This window comes from Phaethon aethereus, assembly GCF_964289735.1.
Source record: "Phaethon aethereus genome assembly, chromosome: 20".
Classification (NCBI taxonomy): Eukaryota; Metazoa; Chordata; class Aves; order Phaethontiformes; family Phaethontidae; genus Phaethon; species Phaethon aethereus.
The window spans coordinates 5973647-5986742 of NC_138596.1; the positions used below are offsets into that span (position 1 = coordinate 5973647).

At 59.2% G+C, this 13096-nt stretch overlaps 2 protein-coding genes across 2 annotated transcripts; both read left to right on the plus strand.

The window, feature by feature from the left end:
- Positions 1-501: 501 nt before the first annotated feature.
- TOR2A (torsin family 2 member A) lies at positions 502-3870 on the plus strand (the record flags this gene model as incomplete). Its single annotated transcript, XM_082009185.1, has 5 exons — positions 502-686; positions 1003-1268; positions 2390-2565; positions 2915-3042; positions 3626-3870. The coding sequence occupies exons 1-5, from the start codon at positions 548-550 to the stop codon at positions 3868-3870; spliced, it is 954 nt and encodes a 317-aa protein (XP_081865311.1). The 5' UTR covers positions 502-547.
- A 4456-nt stretch (positions 3871-8326) lies between these two features.
- On the plus strand, positions 8327-10298 carry PTRH1 (peptidyl-tRNA hydrolase 1 homolog; the record flags this gene model as incomplete). Its single annotated transcript, XM_082008838.1, has 5 exons — positions 8327-8392; positions 8564-8783; positions 8907-9006; positions 9628-9673; positions 10107-10298. 5 exons carry the CDS (start codon positions 8327-8329, stop codon positions 10296-10298), a joined length of 624 nt encoding a protein of 207 aa, XP_081864964.1.
- Between the last annotated feature and the right edge of the window lie 2798 nt (positions 10299-13096).

Genomic DNA, 13096 nt, shown 5'->3' on the forward strand with positions numbered 1-13096 from the left:
TGCTTGTAAATACATTTTCACAATCACTTCTTGATGTACAGACTTGTGAAGGACGGTTCTTGTTGTAAATAATTAGGCTCATTCGTTTTGTCATGTAAATATGTGTACATATCTCATGGGTTTGGTTCTTACATACAATAAACTTTTATGCTGTTCCTGAAGGGGATCCCCTCTCCCGTGGGTGTCATTTAAACGAGGCCCCAGCCCCCCCGGGAGAGCAGAGCCCAGGGAAGGGCTGCTGAGGGGCACCACCATGCTGAACCCAGCCCTGGCTGGCCCCTGGACCTCCACGGTGGCCCAGTGACAGCCCTTTGCTGGAGGGGCCGCGGGGCTGCCCTGAGCCCGGCTCTGCAAGGCGGGGTCCCGGACCCCAAAGCACCAGCCGAACCCCAGTCCCGCGGCAGGGCCGGCCCCCGGCGGGAGGCGGGGCAACACGGCTCTGGTCCCGCCTCCGCGCTCTCCGACCACGCCCCATTTCCTCGTAGCCCCGCCCCTGCGGGGCACGCCGGGAGCTGTAGTGCGGGCGGTGCCGGAGCGGGCGGCCGCCATGGACCCCGGCGCGGCGGCGCTGGCCCTGGCGCTGCTGCTGGCCGCCGCCGCCCGCCCCGCCGCCGCCTGGGACCTGTGGGCGCTGCGCTGCAGCTTGACGGCGGACTGCGAGTGCAGCTTCGGGCCCGACCTGCGCGGTCAGCGGGGGCGGCGGGCAGAGGGGGCGCCCCTGAGGCGCGGGGGCGTCAAGGGGCGGCGGGCCCTGCGGGGCGGAGGCGCGGGGCGGCGGCAGGCACGGGGGGCCCGGCAGCCACGGTGTCTGCGGAGACCCTCCCCGCAGCGGGGCGCAGAGGGGGCTCTCGGCACCCGCGCCCTGCGGAGGGACAGGGGCGGGCGGTGGGACCGTCCTGCGGCCTGGGCTGGCGGGCAGCGGCGCTCCGAGCCGGGGCAGGTGCGGCGTGAGACGGGCGCTGCGCAGCCAGCCCTCGGTAAACCGGTGCGGCTTTGCTGCAGCTCTGGAGTGTGACTTGGCCACGAATCTGGTGGGGCAGCCGCTGGTGAGGCAGCAGGTGATGAAGGGAGTAAGGGAGTTCCTGGAGAAGCAGAACCCTGTGAAACCCCTCGTGATGTCCTTCCACGGCTCGACGGGAACAGGCAAAACCTACGTCAGCTCCATGCTCGTCCGCTACCTCTTTCAGGGTGGGCTCCAGAGCCCCTACGTTCACCAGTTCTCTCCAATCGTGCACTTCCCCCATGCTGAGCGGATAGAGCAGTACAAGGTAAGGGATGCCTCTGGGCACAGTAGTTCTTGCTTGGGGTTCTCTTTGGTTATGGCCACCTTGATCCTCAGTACATACACATTCGGGCTGTTTCCTGAAATAAAGTAGGAATAAAAGCTCTTTGTTTTCCCCTATCAGCCGAGCAAGTGGCTCCACACACTGGCTGAAGGCTCCACTAGTAACTGATAGACTTTGGTACTCGGTTATCACTTTCGTCTTCCCCACAGCAGTCCTCACCATGATCATGTTCTCATCCTTAAATATTTACAGAGCCCTTTGAACGCACAAACAAAAGTGCTTTGCTTAGATGAAAGTCACTAAAATTCTCCCATTGCTTTCCAAACAGCTCGATGGCTGTGAAAACCTGCGTATCGCTAGACTTTGTAATCCCCTCCTCATGGAGCAAGCAGCTCCTGAACAGCAGCTCTACACCCTTAACTGTGCTACCCCGTCTCATAAAGCTGAGAGAGGGAAGAAATCAGAATGTGAAGGTTAGCTGCCAAACCCTCAGCAGAGTGGAGAATCAGTGCATGTGGGCATTTGCTTTCTGTGTGTTTGGAGTAGTTATTTGTTGTATTGTGTCCTTAGAAGAAACACTCTCGGGAAGGTAAAACCCATACTGGATGAAGCGCTTCAGTTAAGAGTTATACATGCCCCCAGGCGACATGAGTGGTTTTGTGTGGGTTGGCACCTACGCTGAAGTAACGTCTGCCATGGTAAAGAAACAAAGTTCTTCTGGGTCAGCACAGGCATGCATGTTTGCCCCAGAACAGGAGCTGGCAAAAAGCATTCAGTAACAGCACTGTGTAGATACACAGTGAAAGAAGAACTTGGGGAACTGTAGGAGTCTGAATACCCAGCTTTAGTTTGCTGCCTCCTTCTTTAAGTCTGTAGTAAAACATCTACAAAAGGCTAATAAAGCCAGTAACAGCCACTGTGCCAAACAGAGAATAAAGGCAGCCTCCCCAGTGCCGATTGTTCCTGCTCCGAGTGGATGGTGCTGCACAGGGACAAGCTGCTTTCAGCACCTTCATCTCAGGTCTTCGCTCTGGGCTAGCTTGAGCCTCCCTCCCTGCCCGTGGTATCTCACTGCTTTAAGGCTTGGTGGGTATTTTTCCCAGGAGAACCTGAAGCGCTGGATCCAAGGGAACTTGACAACCTGTGGACGGTCAGCCTTCCTCTTTGACGAAGTGGACAAGATGCACCCGGGCCTGATCGATGTGATCATACCATTCCTGGGACCCTCGTGGGTTGTGTATGGGACCAACTACCGCAAAGCAATCTTCATCTTCATAAGGTAAGAGAGGCCCCTCTGACATCACGGGGCCTTCCAGCACACCGCTCCTCATTTGGGCAGAGGTCATATCTACTTCAGAGCACACACTTGTTTTGCTTTTCCTTTTCAGAGCCTCGAGCCTCTACAAATACCAAGAGGCACTATTTCATTGTGAATAGACAGACCTGGAGAGTCTGAAAAAGCTCTCCTGTCCCTGTTATTTGGCTGCTTTTACAGGAGTCATTTTAGGACAGGCAGCTGGGAGATCCTGGCTTGCATTTGTGCAGGCTGGAGCATGCCAGATACCACCTCTGTCCTGCAACACCATTTTCCCAGATCCATGTCACATAAGCATCTCATTCTCATGCAGCAATGCAGGAGAGGAGCAGATCAACGAAATGACATTGGATCTCTGGCGTGCCCGCAAGGACAGGGAGGAGATCAGCCTGCAGGACCTGGAGCTGGCCATCTCCAAAGCCGTGTTTGAAAACCCTCAGAGTGAGTCTGTGGAGCAGAGCCCTTCCTGGCAGGGTCAGAGCCCGGCAGAGGGAGCCAGGCCCATTCCAGGCAGCCACCGACACCACCTGCCACCTCCCAGGCCGCCAGAAAGGGATGAGGGGCTTTTGAGGGAAGGGAACTGTGATCCCCGTGAGTTTTTGTGGCAAGGGGAAGAAGTAGTCCAGCCTTCCAAGCCAGCAGACCTGTTGCCACGTTTAGCAAAATTCTTTGGAGACAAGGTGTATTCACAGCTGGGGGATGGCAAACAGCACAGCATGCTCGCTGAAAAGACACCAAGACATGCTGATCCCCACTGCCTGCCTGGATCTCCTTGCTTTGCCCTTGTCACAGGGAGCAGAGCTTAAATTCTGACTAGTCAAGCTAAATCCCTCCATTCCTGGAGAACAAGTCTACAGGGGTGGAGGGAGGTGACAACTGATGGGTTCAACTCTCTCCTTGTACAAAACTGGAGCAGATCTGTCTTCATCTGAGTATTTTGGCTTCGCACAAAGTAGCTCTTCAAATTCCAGGGACTGCAGAGCCTCTGTGAAGGTAAAACCTTTCTCTTCCTTTGCTTTTGCAGGTGGATTCTGGAAATCTAGGATCATTAATGAGCATCTCATTGATTTTGTTGTGCCCTTCCTACCGTTGAAGCGCCACCACGTAAAGCAGTGTGTCGTCAGTGAGCTTGTCCAGCAAGGCCTTGAAGTACGTCCAGGTGTTGTCCAGGAGGTGGCTGACAGCATCCCTTACTTCCCAGAAGGAGAGAAAATATTCTCATCAACAGGCTGCAAAACAGTGGCCTCTCGGATCAGTTTTTTCTTCTAGCCACTGGTGAGGGCCTTGCTCAGATCCACAGGGGATGTATATGAAGCTGTAAAGCAGCAGAGCCTAGCGGGATGAGCAGTGGGAGCTGCGTGTTCCCTCTACGCAGCACAAGCGCTCTCCTGCTGAACTCGTCTCTCCAGCCCCAAGGAGGCCGCCGCAGGATGCGGCTGTGGGACCAAATGCAAGCGATGGGATTTAAAGCACTTTACTGATGTACCCTTGGCCAGGTGAGGGTGGATATGACCAGCCTGGCGCACCACCCAAGACGTCTGTGACAACAAGGGGAAGATGCCAAGAGGGTCTGCAGCGTCAGGGAGGTTTCTCACCCTGTCAGCAGCACCCACCTGCAGCTCTCCCCTCTCCTGGGACCTACTGATATCCAACACATCCAGATTCTGAGCTTACAGAAGCATATTTTTTTTCCCTATGGCATTTTAATAATTTTTTTTAAAACCTTTTTAAGCGTGGCTGTGCCTCAGCTCCTTGGTACAACTTGACAGTGCTGGTGCCGACTCCTGCAGCACTGGCCTGTGAATACCCTGAACATCGCAGCAAAGTTCTCTTTTCAAGGAAGTTTTAGAGCCAACTTCTTTCCAGCTTCCTTTCACTGTGAATAGGTGCTGGTAGGGACCAGCTTCACCATTAACAAGTGTGGCGGGTAATGTGGGAACTGGCAACACCTGAGCTGGCCAGGAGCCCAGCTCTTCCTAGTGCCCCCTTGTCCATCTTTCCCCTAAGGTCCAAAAGATTTCCCTGCAGCAAACCAGGAAAGTAACAACAAGAAAGACTTCTCGCTTGTTTTCCCAACTATGAAAAATTTCAGTCCTACCTCCAGGGGAGACCATGGTGCCACAAATGGTTTTGAAAATTCCTTTTATTCAGTGATGATTTCTACATCAGGTTGAGAGTTTGGTGCTATGAGCTGTTGAGCCTCTTGTATGTCCATCTGCTGGTCAGACCTCGCAGGCTTTGGCTGGGCTGGTGTCCATTCAGCTTCTGGGCAGTGCCACTTACTACAGGGGACCTGGGGACAACTTAGAGGTTAGTGCTCCACACTGCTGAGCATGGGGTGGCCTTTGCACTGGTTTTAACCTCTGTGCAGTCAGATACGGGAGAACAGGTCAGAGGAACCAGAATCATTCACTCTCTGGAAACAAACTGCCCAAGGGGTGGGTGCAGGGACACTTCCCAAAGCTTCTGATGCTCGGGCCCTGTGCTGAAATGAGCTGCCAGTGCTTGGGACCATTCCAGCTCCAGGGCTGGAGCTTGGGGACAGTGATTTTAAACATCACCCAAATGCTGCCTGGGAGCTGGCCTACAAACATTCAAACATCCTGCCTCATCCAAGAATGTTATGCATTTCTAATTTTAAAATAAATCTTTTATGAAATAAATAGTTGGGGAACAGTCATTTACTTGGATTCCTAACTGTGGCTAGGGCGGAAGGACGTGGAAGATTTGCAGTTGTATGGGAACAGCTGCCTGATGCAATAGGGCTTTGGGGATTTGGTGGCACGGAGCTGATGCTCTCCAATTAGGTGACTGGAAATGAGACAGCGGCTATTCCCTGGGGAGGAGACAAAACAGCAGTAGCTGGGGCAGATGTTCTCTGCAGGGGAGCCTGTGTGGGTCCAGGAAGGCCAGCGTGTCTCTCTGCCCCAGTGGCAGTTTTTCACCCCCTGCAGAGCACATCTATGGGTCCCAAAGTCACATTTTGCAGGGCTAGTGCCAGCGCAGTAGGAGGTAGAACCACGTCACCTCCTTCCCAAGGATAGTCACTGTGTGCAGCCAGCCTGGTGGCCCCACACAGAGGGCCGAGGCGAGGTGCCGGGCAGACATGGTGGCAGACCAGGCGTTTCTGCAGCAGCTGTCACTGCCCTGGCAGCCTGCACCCTGGGCTTGCTCAGCCCAGTTGCTGTCCATCGGACAGCTCGTACTCCCACATGCAGTCCTGCACCCTCAGGCACGGCTTCCGATCATCCCCTTGTGCCATCAGCAGTCTGAGAACAAGTGCCAGTGCAAAGGCAACACTGCAGACCTACAAGCAACCCCACAAAGTGATCCTTTATCTGAGAGGGCTGAGGAGGAATAAGACACCTGCTTGGAACAAGGTTCCCAGGCCAAGTGGAGACATCCAGCAACCCACTGTTACCTTTTAGGAGCAGACAGAGGAAAACACCACCTTTGACAGCATGAGAGCTTCAGCAGTGAGCTCCGAAACATGCCACTGCGCTCCAGAGCAAGACAAGACCCTCACACTCGGGGTTACAACAACCCCCCTTGAGTGGGCCGCACTAGTGGGCTAATACCCATGGCAAACCACCCCCCAGCAAGTACCTCACAGGTGACATCAGCCAAAACGGGGAGTTCCAGGGGACTGTAAAGCATTTTCTCCAAGGTTTCCTGGGCACAGCGTCCAGTCTCGTTCCTCAGGACAGCCCGGATTGTCTGTCTTGGTAAGAGGTAGCGTATGAGGGAAAGGAACTGCAGCGGTAACAAGGCAAGATGTGATCTCTTCCATGGAACTCTTCCCCACAGCAAGCTCTGGGCACTGAGCCATGGGGTTTCCACTGCTGCAGCCAAACACCTGCCTCATGCCAACAGCAAAGGCCGCGCCAGCCCCACCGGTACCTGCCCCACCGGAGAGCCTGGGGTTCATCGCAAACAAACTCCAGATCGATCAAGCCATGCCACTGCCCCAAGCAGTGCATGACCATGGGGGGACATGCTCTCCTTATCGCAGCCAAACACAGGAGGGCTTTTGCCCTGAATTAGGGTCAAAGAAACAGGAAAATGAAAATAAGGAGACCTGCCCAATGGCTCTGGTGCAAAGCTGTTGTAAGAGCCAGGCTATAACCCTCCCTGCTTGGCTTGGGCCCGTACCCTGGCAGGACCTTCACCCCAGTCCCTGATCTTTGATCAGCTGCTGGCCCCCGATGCAGAATGGAAATACCAGGCTTCCCCCAAACTGCATGAGGGGCAGGCACAGAGACTGCAGTCGAGGCAACAGGCTGAGAACATCACCCACAGCCCAAGGAGGGCATCGAGGAGCAGCACAGGGCTGTACCTCACCGTCCATGGGGTTGAGCCACAGACTTAGGGCAGCATCCTCCCTCACACTTTCCACCCTCCTCAGGCACAGGCAGGCCCTGGCCTGGCACAGGTAGTACAGCGGTTTCTGGGGGTTGTGCTCAATGGCCGCAGAGAAGCAAGATTCCACCTGCCAGTGCTGCCTGCGAGGGGATGGAAGCAAGCACATTCGGCAGCCTGGCTTGCTACCAGCCACGCGGCAGACCGCACCAGCCCACCCGCTCACCTCACCACCAAGACCTGCCATCCCTGCTTACGCAGTGCCGCTGCAACCCGTCTCCATGTAACGCGGGCTCAGCTCCAGTGCCTGCTGGTAATCCTCTAGTGTGTAGGCCAGCTCTCCCAGGCGAAGGAAGCAGTCTGCAGTGAGGCAGCATCAGTGTCTCAGTTAAACGAGAGCAGCTGGGGGCTGGCTGCCACCCCCAGGCTTTGTCAGGAGCTCTCTGTGCCAGTGGGAAACACGCACGGCGCGTGTCCGGCCCACCACAGCCACAAAGATTTCAGCATCATTAGCCAAAAGCTCTGAGCTCCGCCAGGCAGGAGATGTAGCCTGGTCTGGAAGAGAGCAGCCATTCCCAGCCATGCCCCTTTACCCTCTGCAGATCCAGGTTGATGGCTTTCGAATAGCAGGTGATGGCTTCCTCCTGCTGGCCGCAGGAGGAGAAGTCCAGCTCTTTTCTGCCACCTGTGGAGAGGAAAAGAGCCATGAGCAAAGCCCAGCGACGTGCTGCTGGTCCGTGGGGCTGTCACACAGCGTTGGAAGAAAGCTCTGCTCCGCTGGCAGGGCCAACAGCGGCCCACCCCAGGGCTGGAGGGTGGCCGGCGGAAGGTGAGGGATCACGTATGCCCCCCAGCCGGGCGTACCCCAAAGGCCGCTGCTGAGGACAGTGTGAGTGGGAACTAACAGGCACGAACACGTAAAACACGGGACACCGCCCTGGGCACTTACTGCTCCGGCACCCGCTTCCCTCGGGGACTCGGCAGACACACACCGAGCCCGAGGACCCTCCGCAGGGACCTCTCCCAGCCTTCCCCCAGCCGCTCCTCCGGCACCGCCGCGACAGGCGGCCCGCCGGCCTCCACCCCTCCCGCCTGAGGGACTGTTCCCAAGCCGCAGCGCCCAGTAGCCCCACAGCTCGCCCTGCCCGGGCTGGCCGGCGGCGGGGGAGCCGTGGAGCTTTACCACAGCGGCGGTCACGGCCCCTGCGTGGGCGGAGCGGGGCGCACGCCCCGCCCCGGCCCCTTCTGCCGCCCTCAAGCAAGATGGCGGCGTTGCCCTTAAGCAAGATGGCGGCGGGGGGAGGTGGCCCCGGGCCACTGGCGGCGCGCGGGCGTGACGTCACGGGGAAAGGGAAGACGCGGCGCGATGGTGGCGGCGGAGCTGGCGGGGCACGCGCGAGTGCTCGTCAACCAGGCGGGACCGCGCGTCATGGTGGGGCCGGGGAAGGGGGCGGGGCCGGGCGTGAGGGGAGGGGAGCTGGGGGCATCGGGGGTGTGGGGGCTGCGGGGGAGCTGAGGGGAGCGGGGCTGGGGGGTACTGGGGGCCAGGCCCGTGGAGGGGCCATGGCGGCCCGGCAGAGCCCTGTTGACACCCGGCGGGCAGGTGGCCGGCCTGGGCAACTACGGGCTGCGGGGGACGCGGCACAGCGTGGGCATGGCGGTGCTGGACCGGCTGGCCCGGCAGCTGGCGGTGGCCGACGGCTGGCGAGCGGACAGGCGGTGCTGCGCCGATGTGGCCCTGGCTGCGGCCCGCGGCCTGGAGCTGGTGCTGCTCAAGCCACGGAGGCTGATGAACCTCAGCGGGCTCAGCGTCGCCAGCGCCGGTGAGCGGCTCGGTCACCCTCGAAGCCTGCTGTGTCACCAGGCCCCGTGAGCGCCCTGCTGGGTCAGGGCCCGGTGAGTCTGTCCTCCCTCTCATTTCTGGGGTTGCGTTTCTGTTTCCAAAGCTGAGATCTACAGCCTCCGCCCAGAAGACATTTACCTGGTTCATGATGACCTGGACAAGGCCCTGGGCAAGGTGGCGATCAAGCTGGGAGGCAGCGCAAGGTATGGGGTGGCCCCAGCTCTATGGTGTGCGAGCTGGTTTGAGGCCTTGCCATGCCCTTACAGGCACATGGGCCATTCCTGGCCCCGTCCCACCAGCCTGGCGGTGTTTTCAGCCCCAGCGCCAGTCCTGGGCCCAATCCCAGTTGCAGAGGCAACAGCCAGCTGTTTGGGCAGCCTCCCGGTTCCTGCGCCGGCAGGAAGGGCAGGGAGCCTCCTGGAAGCGGCTGTGGGCTGGATCCAGCCCATCGCCTGCACCACATGGGCTTTTTATAGCACTCTGCCTGCCCCAGCGCCAGCTCCTGGGTCAGCCTCGAGACATTTAACCTAGGAAATCTTCCACTGCAGGACAGGGCAGGGATGGTACTGGGCCTTAGCGCTTGGTCACACGTGCACCAGCTGCAGCAAGAGCTGAGACGTGCAGAACATGCTGTCCCAGCCTTGCTTCCCCTTGTGCGCACCCCGGCAGCTGCTCTTAGCCCCCGGGGCTGGATGTTGCTGCAGGGCCCAGGCATGGGGACTGCAGCCCCTGGTTGTGACCACATTCCCGAACTCCAAGACCATTCCGTGGCAGGGGGGGTGTCTCTTGCAGACTAACAATGGGTTTTCTCCTTCTCTCCCAAGGGGACACAATGGGGTCCGATCCTGCATCAGTGCTCTGCACTCCAACGTGAGTGGTCCTCAGCGGAAGGGGATCAATCCTGCCCCCACCTCAATGCATGGCTTGTCATTCCCGCACTCCCATTCTTCTCACTCCCCTCAGACAAGCCCCTGCTCCCTTTCCTCTCCCCGCTTTTCTCCTTCCCCTCCTTCCTTCTGCTTCCCTGAGGGCTGATGTTGGTTTGGCCGCCATGGAGGACATGGAAACAATTAGCTCAAGCAGCTCTGCCAGGCCTGGCAGGAGCCCGGGAGCTCAGCACAGCCCAGCAAAAGCCTCTTCCAAAATCATGTTTCTTGGAGCAAGCACTCAAAAACACCTGGAAAGCATGGGGGGCTGCTCCCTCGCCACGCAGCCCCGCTCACAGCGCTGTCCCCTTGCCCCAGCTCTGTCTCAGCCAGGCCCTTGAGGCGCAGCTCCTCCAGCTCTCCCTCTGCCTCCTCAGGAGATGACCCGGCTCAGGGTCGGCATCGGGCGGCCGGAGGGTGATGTGACAGTGTCAAGCTACGTCCTGTCTCCGTTCAGCACCGAGGAGCAGGAGAGGCTGGAGCAGGTCCTGGCCCAGGCAGCGACGTTCCTGCTGGAGCACATCCTGTGTAGGAGGACACCCACAGGGGAGCCGGGGGACAGGGGCTGACGCAAGCCCCGGGGACCTGCATGGCCAGTGGACAGGGTGCTGCAGACTCCCCGGGGTGACTGTGGTGTGGAGCAGAGCTGGCCCTGCTGGGCAGCCTGGCCAGGCGCTGGGGCAGCCCCAGTCTGTCCCCATACAGATCCAGGCAGCTCGTGTCTGACTCAAACCCCTGCAGTGGCTTCATACAGCACTTTGGCACAGAAATGAAATAAACCCTTGCCCCTGGCTCTGCCCTGCTCCTGCCTCTTTCTCCCCTGCTCTGCCTGCTGAACTCGGACAGTCCCTGGCTCTCTGCAGCTTAAATCCATGTTCTCGGTTCCACCAGCCCAGGCAGGAGGGAAGCTTCCAGTGGGAAGTGAGGAGCGATGGGAGCGACTTCCGCAGGGTCCAAACCACTTCAGCTGTGTTGAGAAACCGTGTCAAGCACAAGTCGCCTGGAAGCTTGTAGCTCAGCAGCACACGAGGGCTGCTCCCACTGAGCTGCAGCAAGTTTCAGGGCTGGCCTCATAGTTCTTGTGTTAGGTGGTTTTAAGCCAAAACCCTGGAGTTTCCAACAGCTGGAGGGGTTCTGGCTCCTCCTCGCAGACCTGCAACGGGTCTCATGGCAGAGGGGGCAGCCCAAGAAGTGGCGGCTCTCTGCCATCACTACCGCAGCTTCCCAAAGCCCCAGGTTCTGCCGGCACGTCCTGTCTAGCTGCGTAGCCTGCGAGCGCGGCTGCACCGAGCCCCTGCGCGGGCAGCTCCTCCCTGTGTCCCAGCAGGCGCTGGAACAAGCGCTGTGCCCCTTGCTGGGTCACACGTACCGCAGCACTGCTGCTGCTTCCGTCCTCCACTCCAGCTGGCACCAGACCTTCCTCCGTTCCATCCCCAGCTCTCGGCTCCTGAGCTCCTCCCATAGCATTGAGGCCACCTGCGCCCAGGGGACAGGCAGGGAAGCAAAGGTGTCCCCACCCTGCCATCACCTCTCCACCCTGCTGTGTCACCCGTGCCTGTACTGGCTGGGACCCTGCGGTTGCAGATCATGCACTTGGCCATCTCTTTCTCCCCGTTTTCCAGTAGATCCACTCAGATCTTCAGGTCCTGTGTGATCTGCTGGAGCTGGAAGTTCTCCCTCAGGAGGTCCTTGCTGTAGCTGTACATCCTGCCCCGAACGATGCTTTCCAGGAGCACTTAATGGTCTTGGCCGTCCCACTGTAGGTCTCAGCTACCAAAGCTCCCACCCACTGCTCCAACACCTTCATCAGGCCATAGGGAGGAATGCTGCCCCCCAAGCCCTGGTGAAGGCAGCAACCTCCCATCCCGGGGCTAACCCCAGCAGCTGCGCCAGAGCCAAAACAGGCAGCCGGCTGCCAGGCAGGGGTGGAGGGATGGCAGCTCTTGGGACCTGGCAGGGAGCTCACATCTCCCCAGCTCACCCAGACTAGGTCTAGTTGCAGTGTTTTTATGGAAATTGCTCCTCCACCCCAGAAAACCCTCAGTTTTCAACCAAACATCACCCTGCTGAGAAGCTGAGGTGCTCTTGGAAACAAGCCTGGGCTCTTGGAAAGCAAACACCCTCTTCCAGAGCTGGCCACAAAGGTGACAGATGCCAGAGCCCAGCAGGGCTCGGCTGCACATCTCGGTGCTCAAGCTGGTGTCGGGTTTTCAGTCCCAAGGCCAAACCCAGTGCCAGTGATCGAAATCGTTTCCAGCAGCGTTCCCAGGGGAGAGCCGAGCTCCTCAGAAATGCCACCCACCTTTTCACCTCTGGACCCCGAGAGAGAGCTCCAGTCTCCCTCTCCCACCCCACCTTCCTTCCTCCCTTTCCCCATTACATATTTTATTCCCAAAGCAACCCCTGGCTAGGGGAACAGCCAGACCCTCACCACCACAGCTCCGAGGTGACCCCAGTGGGGTATGCCCTGGGGATGTTATGTGGGGGGGATGCCACCCAGCAGAGCCAGCACCCGGCATGTCAGCTCAAACACAGTCTGTTTTAATCCTTCCTGGGCTTCAGCCCTTCAGGCACAGGCGAGGGACAAGCCCGGTCAGCGGCAGGACGTGTGCCACCACAGGAGCCAGCCCCCGGCCTGAAAAACACTCCCCAGAGCCCAAGCCGGCGGGAGACGTGGCGCTGGCGTTGCTCAGGGCAGCGGTGGAGACGTGTCCTTGGCAGAGACGGAGCACAGCGCTCCCCCAGTCCCTCTGCCTGGCAGGGAGAGGGCTCTCCGGGAGCCCTGGGGGTGAACCCTGCCTCGGGTGGATTCGCCACATGCCGATTCAAAGGACCCCGGGGGGGATCCAGCCAGGGCGGCTGCGTCTCTCAAGCGGGAGCGGGCAGGATCAGGCCGCTGGCCCGCGGTGCTCCCAGCTGGGTCACGATCCCTCGTCCCTAGGAGGCAAAGGCGCAAACGTTAGCGGTCAAGGCAGGAGCAGTCCCGACGCGTTCACGCCTGCAGGAGGGGCGGTGGGACGGTTGTTTTCCAGCCTCCCCCGGTCTGGCTGCTCCCAGGGACGCTCCGCTGCCAGCACAAGCAGCCTCAGACAGGGAAAGTCTGACCCGGCGTTAACTGTGGCGGTGCTGCCTCGGGGCCGAGCGAGCGCGAGTGCTCGCCTGCCCGCACAGCTGCCCCACAGAGACCCGGACTGGCGGGGGAGCCAGCAGCTCCAGGGTGAAACCTTCCCCTGCGAGATGCCCCCAGCTTTCTCCAAGCTGGGGTGACTTTTGCAGAAGACAAAGGAGCATTGTCCCTTCCCCGCTTGAGGGGCTGGGGAGTGGCACAGACTCGGGGAGCAGCAGGACCCGGTCCCCCCAGGGCAGC